Source organism: Loxodonta africana, chromosome 6 (assembly GCF_030014295.1).
Source record: "Loxodonta africana isolate mLoxAfr1 chromosome 6, mLoxAfr1.hap2, whole genome shotgun sequence".
Lineage (NCBI taxonomy): Eukaryota > Metazoa > Chordata > Mammalia > Proboscidea > Elephantidae > Loxodonta > Loxodonta africana.
Window position 1 is genome coordinate 86,111,821 of NC_087347.1, and position 14,855 is coordinate 86,126,675.

The 14,855-nt window shown below is 40.1% G+C and overlaps 1 protein-coding gene across 4 annotated transcripts in view; it reads right to left on the reverse strand.

Moving 5' to 3' along the window:
* TANK (TRAF family member associated NFKB activator) overlaps positions 1–12,003 on the reverse strand; it is a 99,256-nt gene extending 87,253 nt beyond the window's left edge. The window contains exon 1 of one of the 4 annotated variants that reach the window (XR_010322303.1): positions 10,778–11,188. Coding sequence is in view for 1 of the 4 variants with exons in the window: in XM_064287058.1 (XP_064143128.1) it covers positions 10,778–10,983 (206 nt within the window). In the remaining 3 variants the exon portion in view is untranslated. Of the gene's footprint in view, positions 1–10,777; positions 11,189–11,212 lie in introns of those variants that run through there. The other 3 variants (XM_064287063.1, XM_064287058.1, XM_064287062.1) reach the window with 3 other exon arrangements.
* Positions 12,004–14,855: the final 2,852 nt, after the last annotated feature.

The following is a 14,855-nucleotide window of genomic DNA, read 5'->3' on the forward strand; positions in this document are numbered from 1 at the left end:
TGATGATTATTTCTACTGTTTTCTATTTCATTTATTTATGCTCTAATCTTTCCTTTCTTCTGGTGACCATGGACTTCTTTTGCTGCTCTTTTTCTATTAAGTTGTAGGGATAAGCTGTTGATTTTGGCCCTTTCTTCTTTTTTAATGTGTGCATTTATTGCTATAAATTCTCCTCTGAGCACTGCTTTTGCTGTGTCCCAAAGATTTTGGTATACTGTGTTTTCATTCTAAGAATTTCTTTAAATTTCATTTTTAATTTCTTCTATTACCCAATGGTTTTTAAGTAAGGCATTACTCAGTTTCCATGTATTTCATTATTTTTTACTTGTTCTTTCGGCTCTTAACTTCTAGCTTTATGTTGTTATGATCAGAGAAGATGCTCTGTATTATTTAGATGCTTTTGAATTTATTGAAGCTTGCTTTATGGCCTAATATATGGTCTATCTGGAAAATGATCCAGGTACGTTAGAGAAGAATATACTGTGCTGCTGTTAGGTGGTAGGTTCTGCATATGTCTACGAGGTTGAATCGGTTCACTGTATTATTTAGATCTTCTGTATCTTTGTTGAGTTTCTTTCTAGTTGTTTTGTCCATCATAAAAAGTGGTATGTTAAATTCTCCTACTATTATTGTAGAATTATTTCTCTTTTCAATTTTGTTAGAGCTTTTTTAAAAATGTATTTTGGAGCTCTGTCATTGGATGCATAAATATTTATTACAGCTATGTCCTTTTGGTGTTGTTGTTAGGTGCCGTTGAGTCGGTTCTGACTCATAGCGGCCCTATGCACAACAGAGCGGAACACTGCCCGGTCCTGCACCATCCTTACAATCATTGCTATGCTTTAGCTCATTGTTGCAGCCACTGTATCAATCCACCTTGTTAAGGGTCTTTTCCGCTGACTCTGTACTCTGCCAAGTATGATGTCCTTCTCCAGGGACTGATCCCTCCTGAAGACATGTCCAAAGCATGTAAGACATGCACTGATCCTTTAATCATCATACAGTGCCCTTCCTTGCCTATAATAATGGACTGTGACTTAAAGTCTATTTTATCAGAGATTATTATTGCCACTCTGCTTCTCTTTTGGTTACTATTTTCGTGACATATTTTTCCATCCTTTGATTTTTAACCTATTTATGTCTTTGTGTCTAAGGTATGTCTCTTGTAGGTAACATATTGACAGGTCTTTTTTTTTTTTTTTTTATCTGTTTTGCCACTCTCGGTCTCTTGATTGGTGCATTTAAACCAGTTACATTCAGTGTGATTATCAAAAGGTATACATTTAATGTTGCCATTTTGTTATGCTTTTCATTGTATTGTTAATGGTTTCTTTGTTCTGCTTAATTTTCTGCACTGAGTTCTTTTTGTTTATGGATTTTCTTTTCATTTCCAGCATTGTTGTTGAATTTTTATGTTTGCTGAGTCTTTTTGATTTTTTTTTATGAGTAGATTTATTAATTTTGTTTATGTTCCTCTGGAATTTACCTTTCTCTTCCTAAGTTTAAACTAGTCTGTTATATCTTGGTATCCCTTCCACATGGACATTCTGTAATTATACTCTTTATTCCCCCTTTTTGTTTTGAGGTTGTCGTTATTTACAGAGTCACATCTCTGGCTCCTTGTTCTCAGCTTTATTTTACATTTGAGAATTCTTTGTCTGGGTTGGTATTTGGGTGACATTGTAGTGTGTCTTCATCTCAAGTTGTTGTCTGATATCATCGGTTCTCTGTCTGAAGGACTCCCTCTAATATTTCTTCTAAGTTTGGTCTGATTTTTATAAATGCTCTTAATTTTTGTTTACCTGGGAAGTCCTAGTTTCACCTTCATATTTGAAAAACAATTTTGCTGAATACATGGTTCTTGGTTGGCAATTCTTTACTCTCGTTCCACTATATATGTTGTTCCACTCCCTTCTTCCTTGCGTGGTTTCTGCCGAGAAGTCAGTGCTTAGACTTATGGATGCCCCTCTGTAGGTGATATTTTGTTTTTCACGAGCTGCTGTCAGAATTCTCTGTCTTTGATAAGTCTGATATGTCTTGGTTACTTTTTGGGGTGTCTATCCTGGTGGTGTGGAAACCCTGGTAGCGTAGTGGTTAAGCGCTACAGCTGCTAACCAAACGGTCAGCAGTTCAAATCTACCAGGCGCTCCTTGGAAACTCTATGGGCAGTTCTACTCTGTCCTGTAGGGTCACTATGAGTTGGAATCAACTCGGCGGCAGTGGGTTTGGTTTTTGGTTTATCCTAGTGGTGCAGTGGTTAGGCGTTCAGCTGCTAACCAAAAGGTCCATGGATCGAATCCACCAGCCACTCCTTAGAAACCCTACAGGGCACTTCTACTCCATCCTATAGGGTCACTATGAGTCAGAATTGACTTGAAGGCAACAGATTGTTTTTTTGCTTTTATCCTTTATGGGGATCACTGAGCTTCTTGGAGTGACATCTTCTCATCTTTCACAATATTAGGGAATTTTTCTGTCAATAAATCTTTTTTTTTATTGTATTTTAGATGAAGGTTTACAGAAAAACTAGCTTCTTTAAACAATTAGTACACATATCGTTTTGTGACATCTCGGTTGCCAATCTCACGACATGTCAACACTCTTCCCTTCTTGACCCTGGATTCCCTATTACCAGCTTTCCTGTCCCCTTCTGCCTTCTTGTCCTTTCCCCTGGGCTGGTGTGCCCATTTAGTCTCGTTTTGTTTTATGGGCCCGTTTAATCTTTGGCTGAAGGGTGAACCTCAAAAGTGATTCCATTACTGAGCTAAAGGGATGTCTGGGGGCCTCTGCCAATAAATCTTCAAAAATTCTCTCTGTGCTTTTTTTTTTTATCGCTCCTCTTCTGGAATTCTGATTATGCATAAACTATTTCTCTTGATAGTGTCCCACATAATTCTTATGCTTTCTTCACTCTTTTTTCTAATTGTTCCTCAAACAGGTTAGTGTCAAGGGATTTATCCTCTATTTCGCTAATTCTTTTTTGCTTCAGTTCTACTTCTACATCCTTCTGTTATCTATTTCTGATATCTTATTGTTAACCTTCTCAATTCCTAGCTGTTTTGATATCTATTTAATTTGCCACTTGTCCTTATATTGTTTTCCTGAATTTCTTCTAGAGTTTTGTATTTTCCTTGATTTCTTTGAGGATCCTGTACACAAGTCTTTTAAATTCCTTATTAGGATATTCTATTACCATTTCTTCCTCAGGAAGGTTCTCTGCCCAGTTATTTTGGTCATTTATTTGAACTATCTTATCCTGTTTCTTTGTATGTATTTGTTATTGTCTGTTGTCTCTGAGGCACTAAGGTGTTATTTTATTTATTGATTGTATGTTTGTTTTGTCCTGATTTTTAAATTTTTTTTTGACATATCAGGGTGGGCAAGTCAGGCATGCTTCACTGATTGATCTTTTGACGGCACAGGAGCACTCACCACCTGCCTCTGAGTAGGTGGGGTTGCAGCAGGCAGGATGAGCTCGTCTCATTGTTCACTGGGCATGTGAGATGGCTGCGGGTGGGCTAGGCAGGCGCTGGCCACTGCTTGTTGTCAGTCCAGTGCCATGGGAGCACTCACAGCTGCTTTCCGGGTGGGCAGAGCAACAGTTGAGAGTATGGTGGGTCGCTGGAGGCAGCAGGGTTGGGGTTGGGCAGCCAGAGGTGCCAGAGTGCTCCTGTGCCGCTCAGCAACGTGGGTCAGCGGGCAGGGGGGCAGGGTTGGGCGACCGGGGGCACTGGAGCACTCCCATGCCACCTGTTAGGGTGGGTCAGCAGGTGGGGACTGGGCAGCCAGGGGTGCTAGAGTGCTCTCATGCCAGTTGGTGGGCTGGGTCAGGCCACTGGGGGCTCTGGAGCACCACCACTTGGTAGGTGGGCAGGGGGGATGGCAGACTGGGCTGGTGTGAGGGAAAACAAGGGAGATTTGTAACTGTGGTCCCTGGCCATGATGCTGTGGGGATATGTGCCTCCAATCACCAGTAGGGTGTGGGGGGGAGGGGGGTGTGCTCCTCTGGTAGTCCTAGGCACTTCCTGTTGGCTGCAGCCAGCAATCGGGACCTGGCCCCAATCAAGTGGGAGGAGGGAAGGCTGTCTGTAGTCCGGTCGGGTGGGGGACCTCCCGTTAATACTCTGCAGATTGATTATTCCATGTGCACCACCCACTCTAGTATTCGGGGGCTGCTGGTGGTGGGTAGTCCTTTCTCTGGGTCCTGGCTACCTCTCTGCTCTGTGAATGCCAGGGTTCCTGGAGCTCTCACCCACCTTCTTGTACTTTCCCTCTTTAGATGTGGTTCATCCCCTGCTCACCTTGCTTCACTCTGGGTATGTTAGGACAGTTTCTCTGTTTCCTGTTGGGAATTCCATGTAGTTGCCTTTCTGTGTTCCTCACTTGGGATAGTGCCGGGTTAGCTGGTAGGGCACCTCTGCTCCTTATCTCTCCTCATTTGCTGTTTTTGATCAGTTCCTTCTTCTAACCGGTATTTGCTCTAATTCTTTTTCATTTGATGATCAAGGTTTTAGGACTGTCCTCTGTATCTGTTTCACCTGATGTCTCCAGTCTTTGCTGTGGAGGGATGGCAAGGTGTATCTGACTAACCCGCCATCTTGGCTCCTCTCCTATTTCAAAGATTCTTCCAACTTCAACTTGCTAAAAAACCCCAACCAAACCTGTTGCCGTTATGTCAATTCCTATCCACGGTGATCCTCTAGGACAGAGTAAACATGCTGCATAAGGTTTCCAAGGAGCAGCTGGTGGATCTGAACTGCCGACCTTCTGGTTAGCACCTGTAACTCTCAACCACTGCACCACCAGGGAAACCCACAAAATGAGACTCATATTAGTTTTCTTAATCCACTTCATTTTCCAAAAATTCCTTGTAGCAGTGATGCAAAAAAAGAAAAAAAAGACTTGGTTTTCACTATTAACAACCTATTTTCAGAAGATTTTTTTTTTTTTTTTTTTGGCAAAGAAAAAGTATTGGTGATAAGTGAAAGCTATTGTAGATTATCAGTGCTCAAACTGTTTCTCATAATTTATCAATGGTAATTACTATTACAAACCAATTTTCATCAGGTCGAGTCTGACTCCTGGTGACAGAGTCAGACTCGATGTGTGTCAGAGTAGAACTGCACTCCATAGGGTTTTCAATGGCTGATTTTTCAGAAGTAGATCACCAGGCCTGCCTTCTGCAGTACCTCTGGGTGGGCTCAAACTTCCAACCTTTCGGTTAGCAGATGAGTAAGTTAACAGTTTGCATCACCCAGGGACTCCTAATTACCTTCAGAGAGAATATATATGTGAAGGTAAAAGGAATAAAACTCAGGTTACTGTCCAGGACATTGTCCCATGAGTCAGTTATCATTATTATTTAGTCTCTGAACTTTTTTCCTTCAAAAAATAAGTCCCTTAAAAATGTTTTTCTGTGACAGAATGGATAAACAAAAAGGATCCATCAATATGAGACATACGTACACCCATGTTCATTGCAGCATTGTTCACAATAGCAAAAAGATGGAAACAACCCAGGTGCCCATCAACAGATGAATGGATAAACAAACTGTGGTACCAACACACAATGGAGTATTATGCAACAAAAAAGAACAATGATCAATCTGTGAAGCATCTCGTAACATGGATGCACCTGGAGGACATTATGCTGAGTGAAATAAGCCAATCACAAAAGGACAAATATTGTACGAGGCCGCTATTGTAAAAACTCATGAAAAGGTTTACTTACAAAAAGAAACAATATTTGATGGTTACCAGAGAGAGGAGGGGTGAAGATGGAAAAATACTTAAAAGACAATAGAGAAGTGGTAACTTTGGTGAAGGGTGAGACACAATACTGGGGAAGTCGGCACAACCTGTACAGGCAAGGGCATGGTAGCACCACAGACATATCCAAACTCCCTGAGGGACCAAATTGCTGGGCTGAGGGCTGTGGGGACCATGGTCTCAGGGAACATCTAGCTCAATCGGCATAACAGAGTAAAGAAAATGTTCTACATTCTACTTTGGGGAGTAGCGTCTGGGGTCTTAAAAGCCTATGAGCAGCCATCTAGGATACTCCACTGGTCTCACCCCTTTGAGAGCAAGGAAGAATGAAGAAAATTAAAGACACAAGGGAAAGATTACTCCAAAGGACTAATGGACCACATCTTCCATGGCCTCCACCAGACTTAGTCCAGTACAACGAGATGGTGTCTGGCTAACACCACTGACTGCTCTGACAGAGATCACAATACAGAGTCCTGGACAGAGCTGGAAGAAAATGCAGAACAAAATTCTAACTCAAAAAGAAAGACCAGACTTGCTGGCCTGACAGAGACTGAAGAAACACTCAAAGTATGGACCCGAGACACCCTTTCAGCTCAGTAATGAGGCTACTCCTGAGGTTCGCCCTTCAGCCAAAGATTGAACAGGCCCAGAAAACAAAACAAGACTAAACGGGCACACCAGCCCTGGGGCAGGGACTGGAAGGCAGGTAGGAATAGGAAAGCTGGTAACAGGGAACCCAGGGCTGAGAAGGGAGAGTGTTGACATGTTGTGGGGTTGTTAACCAATGCCATACAACAATGTGTGTACTAATTGTTTGATGAGAAACTAGTTTGTTCTGTAAACCTTCATCTAAAGCTCAATTAAAAAAAAAGCTTTTCTACATTCTGCATCCCACTTTGGTGAGAGGCGTCTGGAGTCTTAAATGCTAGCAAGTGGCCATCTAAGATGCATCAATTGGTCTCAGCCCACCTGGAGCAAAGGAGACTGAAGAACACCAAAGATATATGGTAAAGATGAGCCTAAGAGACAGAAAGGGCCACATAAACCAGAGAATACATCAGCCTGAGACCGGTAGAACTAGATGGTGCCCAGCTACTACTGATCACTGCCCTGACAAGGAATACAACAGAGAATCCCTCATTCAGCAGGAGAACAGTGGGACGCAGATCTCAAATTCTCGTAAAAAGACCAGACTTAATGGTCTGACTGAGACTAGAGGGATCCTGGAGGTCATGGTCCCCAGACCCTTTGTTAGCCCAAGACTGGAACCATTCCCAAAGACAACTCTTCAGACAGGGATTGGACTGGACTATAAAATAATGATATTGGTGAGGAGAGAGCTTCTTGGCTCAAGTAGATACATGAGACTATGTGGGCTGCTACTGTCTGGAGACAAGATGAGAAGGCAGAGGGGGATAGGAACTGGCTGAATGGACACAGGAAATACAGAATGGAGGGGAGTAATGTGCTGTCTCATTAGGGGGAGAGTAGCGAGGAGTACATAGCAGGGTGTGTATAACTTTTTATATGAGAGACTGATTTGATCTGTAAACTTTCACTTAAAGCACAATCAATCAATCAATCAATGTTTTTCTAGATTAGGGGTTGATAAAACTATGATACAGGTACTAAATCGGTTCAAAAGGCTTGTTTTCAGTTACATAGGGTCTGGTACTATTGTCTGTTCCAACCTTCCTCAACTTTTTTGAACTACACCTAATTCAAAAGACTATTTTTACTAATTAGCCACCTACCCACAAGGCAGTTCATTTCATATTCTCTGTATACCCCTTCCTGAAGATAATTCAGAGTTTTGGTCTTGAACTATAAAGAGATTTTGTTGTTGTTGTTGTTATCTATTCTAGATAATAGCCTTCTCTTCCCTTTTACCCATGATTCAAAAACCATGGCAGCTAATGTGGGAGACAGCAGGGGGGAAATGGCAGCCACAGCATAAATCCTACAGGAAATAGAAACTAAAACTTGGCTGGACATAATTGAACACAAATGAGCTGAAATTAAACAGTGATATTCATGCTTACAAGGTGTTAGAAAACAAAAAAGTGTAAATAGTACTAACAGCTAATCAGCTAATGTATCACATCAGAATATTTAGAATAGTGAGGTTTTACATCAACAGGTTATCTATTTTTACCATTTACTTTTGGATAATGGGTATGGTTTTAAAAAGCATACAAAGTCTGAACCATAACGTAAGCCCCCAAATCATGTCAATAATTATTTTTGCCAGACTAATAGATCGTTGTGCATGGGGTTGCCATAAATCAGGGCCAACTCTACAGAAGCTAACAACAAAAGACCAAAAATTAAAGTATTCAAACAAATATTCAAGCATTCACATAATGCCTGCATCTTTCTGTAAATAACACTTATGAGTATCTTGAGGTATCCTTCACAGTTCACATTTGTGTATTACTAAATTACATTTCTTGCCTAAGATCATATTCTTTGAAGTGATAAAAAATAATTTTATAAAAATTAATCACTTTATCAAAGATTACATAGTCCACTATTAAAAGTTAATTATTAGTTGAGTAAAAAGGTAGTTTTTGGTTAATTGATTTTGTATTCCTGTTCTACACGCATGCACACACCACACATATATACCTGGACTATGCTAATAAGTTTCGCTTTACATAAAATAAGTACAAGCATGTTGAGCTGGTGTATTTTCTCACCCACTCAGTTGAAACCCACCCCACTGTGGGATCTGGCTACAGTAGAATGTCATTACCTCCCAAGTAAAAAATTTCCCAGCCAAACTGGGAAGCTAGAATCTGATGTCTTCCCAGCTGAATTTCACTCTTGCCTTCTTTGAGGGCATAGAGGAACTTGCCCATGTGGAAGCAACACCCTTTCTTTTATAATCATACTGGAATAGATTAGGGGACAAATAGAGAACAGAGTAGATAGGAGAGAGAAAGACTATCAATGCATTTAGCAGATTAGCCTTTTCTCTGACTATGAAAAAGAAAAAAAGAATAAAAATGACCAGGATCAATACAACATTTCTTCTTTGTTCTTAACATTATTGGTATCTCAGACCTTCTTATTTATTTGGATTTACTCTCAGTTTTTGTTTGTTTAAGTTCTGGACTTTTTGCTAAATAATGTTGCTGTTTTAAGAATAAGGTACTGCTAGGACCATAGGGTTCCATGAGTGAATTCCTTCAGATCTTCAAAGAATAGAGAGTTCTTACACTATTTAAAATACTTCAGAGCAATTACTTCTCTGTTCTTTTCATGAAACCAGCATAAGCTTTATCAAAAGCTGGCAAAGATAACACAGAAAAAGGTGACTACAGATGAAACCCACTTATTGATTTAAATAAAAATGTTATCAAACAGAAATAATATGCATTTAAATATTACACCTTTTTTTTTTTTTTTTTAAGTAAGTGTGTAGGGCCTTGATGGCACAGTGGGTTAAGAACTCGGCTGCTAACTAGAAGGTCCGCAGTTCGAATTCACCAGCTGCTTCTTGGAAACCCTATGGGGGTAGTTCAACTCTGACCTATAGAGCTGTTTAGTTGGAATCCCACTTGACTGGGAATGGGTTTGTGTTTTTGTTAAGTAAGTGCACGTTCATGAACTAGAAATACTAATAAGTCAAAGAAGAAAAGCACAAACGATGGGTCAAGACAGATACTGAAAAACCAATTGACAAATTCAACCTCCATTCCTGATAAAAAATGTTTAGTTAAGTAGTAATAAAAGAACATTGTCTTAACATGACAAGAAATACATATATCAAAAGAACACCCAATATCTCTCATGTAATAATGTTCTGAAAGTGCTATCCAGTGCAAAGAAAGAGACAGAGAGAAAAGAATACAGACACAATCCAAACATCTATTCTTGTAAAAGTCCTAGTACACTACAAATATTAAGGAGCACTTCCTTAACTTGATAAATAGAAATTATTGACAATTAACAGTAGACTTCATATTTAATGGTGACATAGTAAAGACATCCCCAAATTAAGAAACAAGATAAGGATGGTCGGCATCACTGTTATTATTTGTCACTGTTCTGGAGAAGCTAGCAATTCATGAAGCCAAAGAAAGAAGTATAAAGGAAGAGGTAAGATCACCATTATATTTAATGATTGTTTTTCTAGAAAATTCAAGAGAAACAATTTATTGAAACTAAGAAGGTTGACCAGACATATAAACAATCATCTACTACGTACCAGCCAAAATACATTGGAGAATATGACAGCTAAAATCTCAAATGGGTTATTTTAATGAAACATGTACAGTTTATTCTAAACTTTATCTGGAAGAAAATGCAGTAAAAGTCAAGAAATTTCAGGGGAAAAAATGAGAGATTTGCCCAATGAATTACTAAAAATATACCATAATCAAAGCAAAGTGGTATTTGTATAGGAAGAGACAAATGGATCAAAGTAACGGAAGAATCCAAAGGAAATCCATGTACACATGAGAATTTACTATATTAAGGTGGCATTTCCAATCACTTAGGAAAGAGTTGATTTCAACAAATAATCTCAGAAAAAATGGCTAACCATTCAGTAAAATCAAACAAATAAACTCCTACATTATATAATGCACAAAAATAACTTTTAGATGCTTTAATAAGTAAAGCATAAAAAACCGTAAAAAGAATTGACAAAACAGGAGAATCTTTTAGTAATTTTTCAGTGCGGACCCCCTTCTTCAGCAAGACAAAACCCAGCCATTTTAAACTAAAAGTTCAAAAAAATATTTGCCATATATTTCATAAAAGATCAGTATATCTGTATCCTAATAAATAATTTTGAAAAATTATGGGCAAAATATATGGGCAGACCATATTAAGAGAAACAGCATATCATGCAGACATTAAAAAGATGACAGGATTTTTACCATATATTTTTGGTCTAAAAAAGCAAATCATGAAACAGTATATATAATCTCATTTATAAGAAAGAGAAATAACATTGTTTATGGACATGTAAGAGATGTGCAAGCTGTTGGATTACCTATGGCTGGGGAGAGGGCTGAGGAGTTTCACTTTCTGCTTTACGCACAGTTGCATTATTCGAGGATTTTTTTCCCTTTCCAAAACAAGGGAGACAAAAAACTGTTCAACCGCATACAGGGCTTGCTTCTCTGCTACTTCTCGTTTGAAATGTGTACTCCAGTCGTGGTAGGGAAGCAGATCATCACATTTTCCTTCCCAGAACATACAACCTTTACTACCATTTCTCCTTTAGGATAACTTGTCAAAAGCATCTACCGTGAGATAAGGACACTTTACACAGTAAGGCTGCTCTACTTCTGCTTATTGCAGCATAACAATAAGAGAGACACAACCCCTCTTTGGTTAGAACATCTCCCTCCCCCTCCAATCCCCTTTTTCCCCTTCTTGATCAGTACAGCTTTTTACGCTGTTTACACCGGGGTGGGGACTCTACCTAACGCCGGGGTTCCCACAGGGGGCAGGGTTTGCTTCTGCTCTTTCTGCCTCGGCCACTCATTCTCTCCGTAACCCTCTGGGAGGTTACCCAACTTCTCATTGACAAGGCTATGATGACACCCTACAGGAAAGCAGAGAGCAAAATTGTGCAACGGCCTTGGGAAAAACAAGACAGAATCTATTAAGAAGTTTTCAAAAAGTAACCACAATGGTACTTGCTTCTGGGAGGCAGCCCTTGTCCCAAAGGGAAGTCGGGGACATTCCTGACCGGGTCCAATCTCACCCAGACCAAGCAGGCCCGGTTGCCCCCGTCTCCCGGGCAAAGAAGTCAGTCACTAAGAGTGGAGTCGGGCGGAATCCCTCCACTGGAGCTGTCCGGGCGGGGGCCGTCGTTGCTGCGACAACGTCACCGGCCGGGAAAGTCCCTTCTGGGCTCCGCTCCAAAACTGGGACGGGGCCGCTTCTCTGACACAAATCCCTCTCCACTCCGACTGGTAGTCTCCGCAGTCCCTCAGCTTCTCTCCCTGACGCGCTCATGCTGCCAGCGCGTGCCTCTCGCTCTCACACACAAGCTCTCCGTCGCTGTGCTAGATGGATTCAGACACACCAACTCACTCACGAAGTTTCTTACTCACAGTTGAGGGATTCAGCCTTGGTCTCTCATGCCTCAAGTCTGCGGTGCTCGCCGAGTGACTCCAACCGGAAGTTATTTTTCGTTCCTGTTCAAAGGGCGGCGCCTGCGCGTGAAGCCATTAACCCTTTACCCTCAACCCCGCAAGGCCAGGCCGAGGCCCGCTCTGCCTTGCTCTGCTCAGCCCGGCCCCGCCCAGCCTCGCGCCGCCCAGCCCCTCCCAGTCCACCCCCGCCTCTCGAGGAATATACGGAAAGGAATCCCTTATCAAGTTAAAAGATTACCAGAGGGTCTTAGCTAGATTTTTGGCACACAATAAATAACCAAGTCTGAGAACACCCTGGAAGTGAGTTAGAGTACCCAAGAATCACCTGACAGACTTGTTAAAGATGTAGATTCACCAACCCTAACCTAGAAATTCCCCTTCAGAGCAACTGGCGTGAAGCCCAGGAACACGCATTTTCAGCAGATCCTCATGTAAATATGATTAAGGTGGTTCAGGTCTACCCTCTAAGAAACATTAAGTATACACACACATAGGTTTTTCCCTACCTGGTAAATGTACTTGCTAAAGTTGAAAGGTTGGTAAAGGGAAATAGACCTTTATTAGAAAATTTCTCATGAATTAAAACCTCCCCATTATTCCGTTTCCTAACCATGCCTTTTTCAACCATGCCTAAATATTCTCCAAGATAGAGATTTTAGATAGCTACCACAAAAGTATTTGTACTCACAGTTTTAGTTACAATACCTACTAGCTCAGGCAAGTTGCTTAATCTAACTGAACCTTAATTTTCCTATCTCACAAATGAGGACAGAGATAAGCTACTTCATTGGATGGATGGTTGCCAGGATCAAATTCTTTAATATTAGCAAAACATTTGGTTAAATTTAGAGTGCTCTGCTAATGAAAGGTGTTGTCTGGAGTCATTCATGTTGTGCTGGCTCCTTCTTACCATCAATGTCGTCCTTGAGATTCTTTTCAGGAAAAAGAAGTTGTGGTCAAATCCACAGCACATGGGGAAGCTTCAGAGAACCTTGAGGCTGGGACTGGGCACTTTGACTGGAGCATGACTGCATCTGGCTGAATGCACGTGGCACTTTCAGAAGCTCCGTGGTGATAACTTACTTATTTAATTAAAAAAAAAAAATGTCAACAGACGGATCTGGACCAAGATGGTGGTCTGAGCAGCTGTGCACTCAAAAAACACCAAAACACCAAGCGGAAACTGGCAGAACCAACTTTGTTGGAACTCTGGAAACCAGTCAGAACGTTGTAACGACAAAACGAATGCTGAATTAAGAAAAAGGTAACATATAAACTGTAAGAAAACTTCTGGTTTTCTATTTGCCCGATCCCCCATCTGTCCCCAACTTGGCATGGCCATCTTAAAGTGTGGTTTGTAATCCCAGGGAGGGAACCTGCTCTCTGGCTATAGGCAAAGCAGACTTTCTTTACAAATTATTGCCTGTGTCTGTTTTAACCTGTCTGGGACCTGCTTGAAGGACTGAAAAAAAAAAAAAATTTTTTTTTTTGAAGCAAGGTATTAATCTCAGTTTATCCTGTCTCAGAACTCATGCAAGATGAATGAGCAGCAAGTAAATCCGAAGGATTATAACTTCCTGTAGATCCACAGAGTCAATGCAATCCCTGTAAAAATTCCGACAGCCTTTTTTTCGGAAATGGAAAAGCAGATTCTCAAATTCATATGAAAAGGGGTCCTGATTTGCCAAAGCAATCATGAAATAGAAGAACAAAGGAGGAGTCACACTTTCCAATTTCAAAACTTACTACAAAGCTACAGTAATCAAAACAGTGTAGTATTGGTGTAAGGATAGACATATAGACCAAAGGAATAGAATTGAGAGTCCAGAAATAAACCCATACATTTATGGCCAATTAATTTTCAACAAGGATGCCAAGCCAATTTTCAACGAATGATGCTGGGACAAATAGATCTCCATATGGAAAAGAATGAAGTTGGACCCATACCTCATGCCATATATAAAAATTAACTAAAAATGGATCAATGACATAAATATAAGAGCTAAAATCATAAAATTCTTAGAAGAAAATATACAGGCAAAGCTTCAAGTCTTTGTTTTTGACAATGCATTCTTAGATATGATGCAAAAATCACAACAAAAGAAAAATAAATTAGACCTCATCAAAATTAAAAATATTGTGCATCAAAGGACTTTATGAAGAAAGTGAAGATGTCTCTACAGAATGGGAGAATATATTTGATAACCATATATCTATATAAAGAACTGCTACAACTAAACAACAAAAAGACAAAACAACCCAACTAAAAAATGGGGGAAAGTTTTATAGACATTTCAACAAGAGAAGTACAAGTGGCCAATAAGCACATGAAAAAATGCTCAACATCATTAGTCATTCGGGGAATACAAATTAAAACCACAATGAAATACATTTCATACCTACTAGGATAGTTCTTACCAGAAAAAATAACAAGTGTTGATGAGGACGTGGATAAATTAGAACCCTTGTACAGTGCTGGTAGGACTGTAAATTGGTGCAGCTGCTGTGGAAGACAGTGTGGTAATTCCTCAAGAAGTTAAACAGGATTACCATAAGATTCAGCAATTCAACCCCTAAGTAAGTCCAAAAGACTTGAAAGCAGGAATCAAGCAGATACTTGTACACCAATGTTCACTGCAGCGCTATTCACGTTAGCCAAAAAGTGGAAACAACAGATGAATGGATAAACAAAATGTGGTATATACACACAATGGAATATTATTCTACCATAAAAGGAATGAAATTATAATACATGATACAACAGTGGATGAGCCTTGAACACATTATACTAAATGAAACAAAGTAGACACAAAAGGATAAATATTTTATGATTCCACTTACATGAAATATCTACAACAGGCAAATTCATAGAGACAGAAAGTAGATTAGTGGTTACCAGGAGCAGAGGCCTTATGGCTTAATGGTTACAGAGCTGTTTGGGATGACGAAAAAGCTCTGGAAACA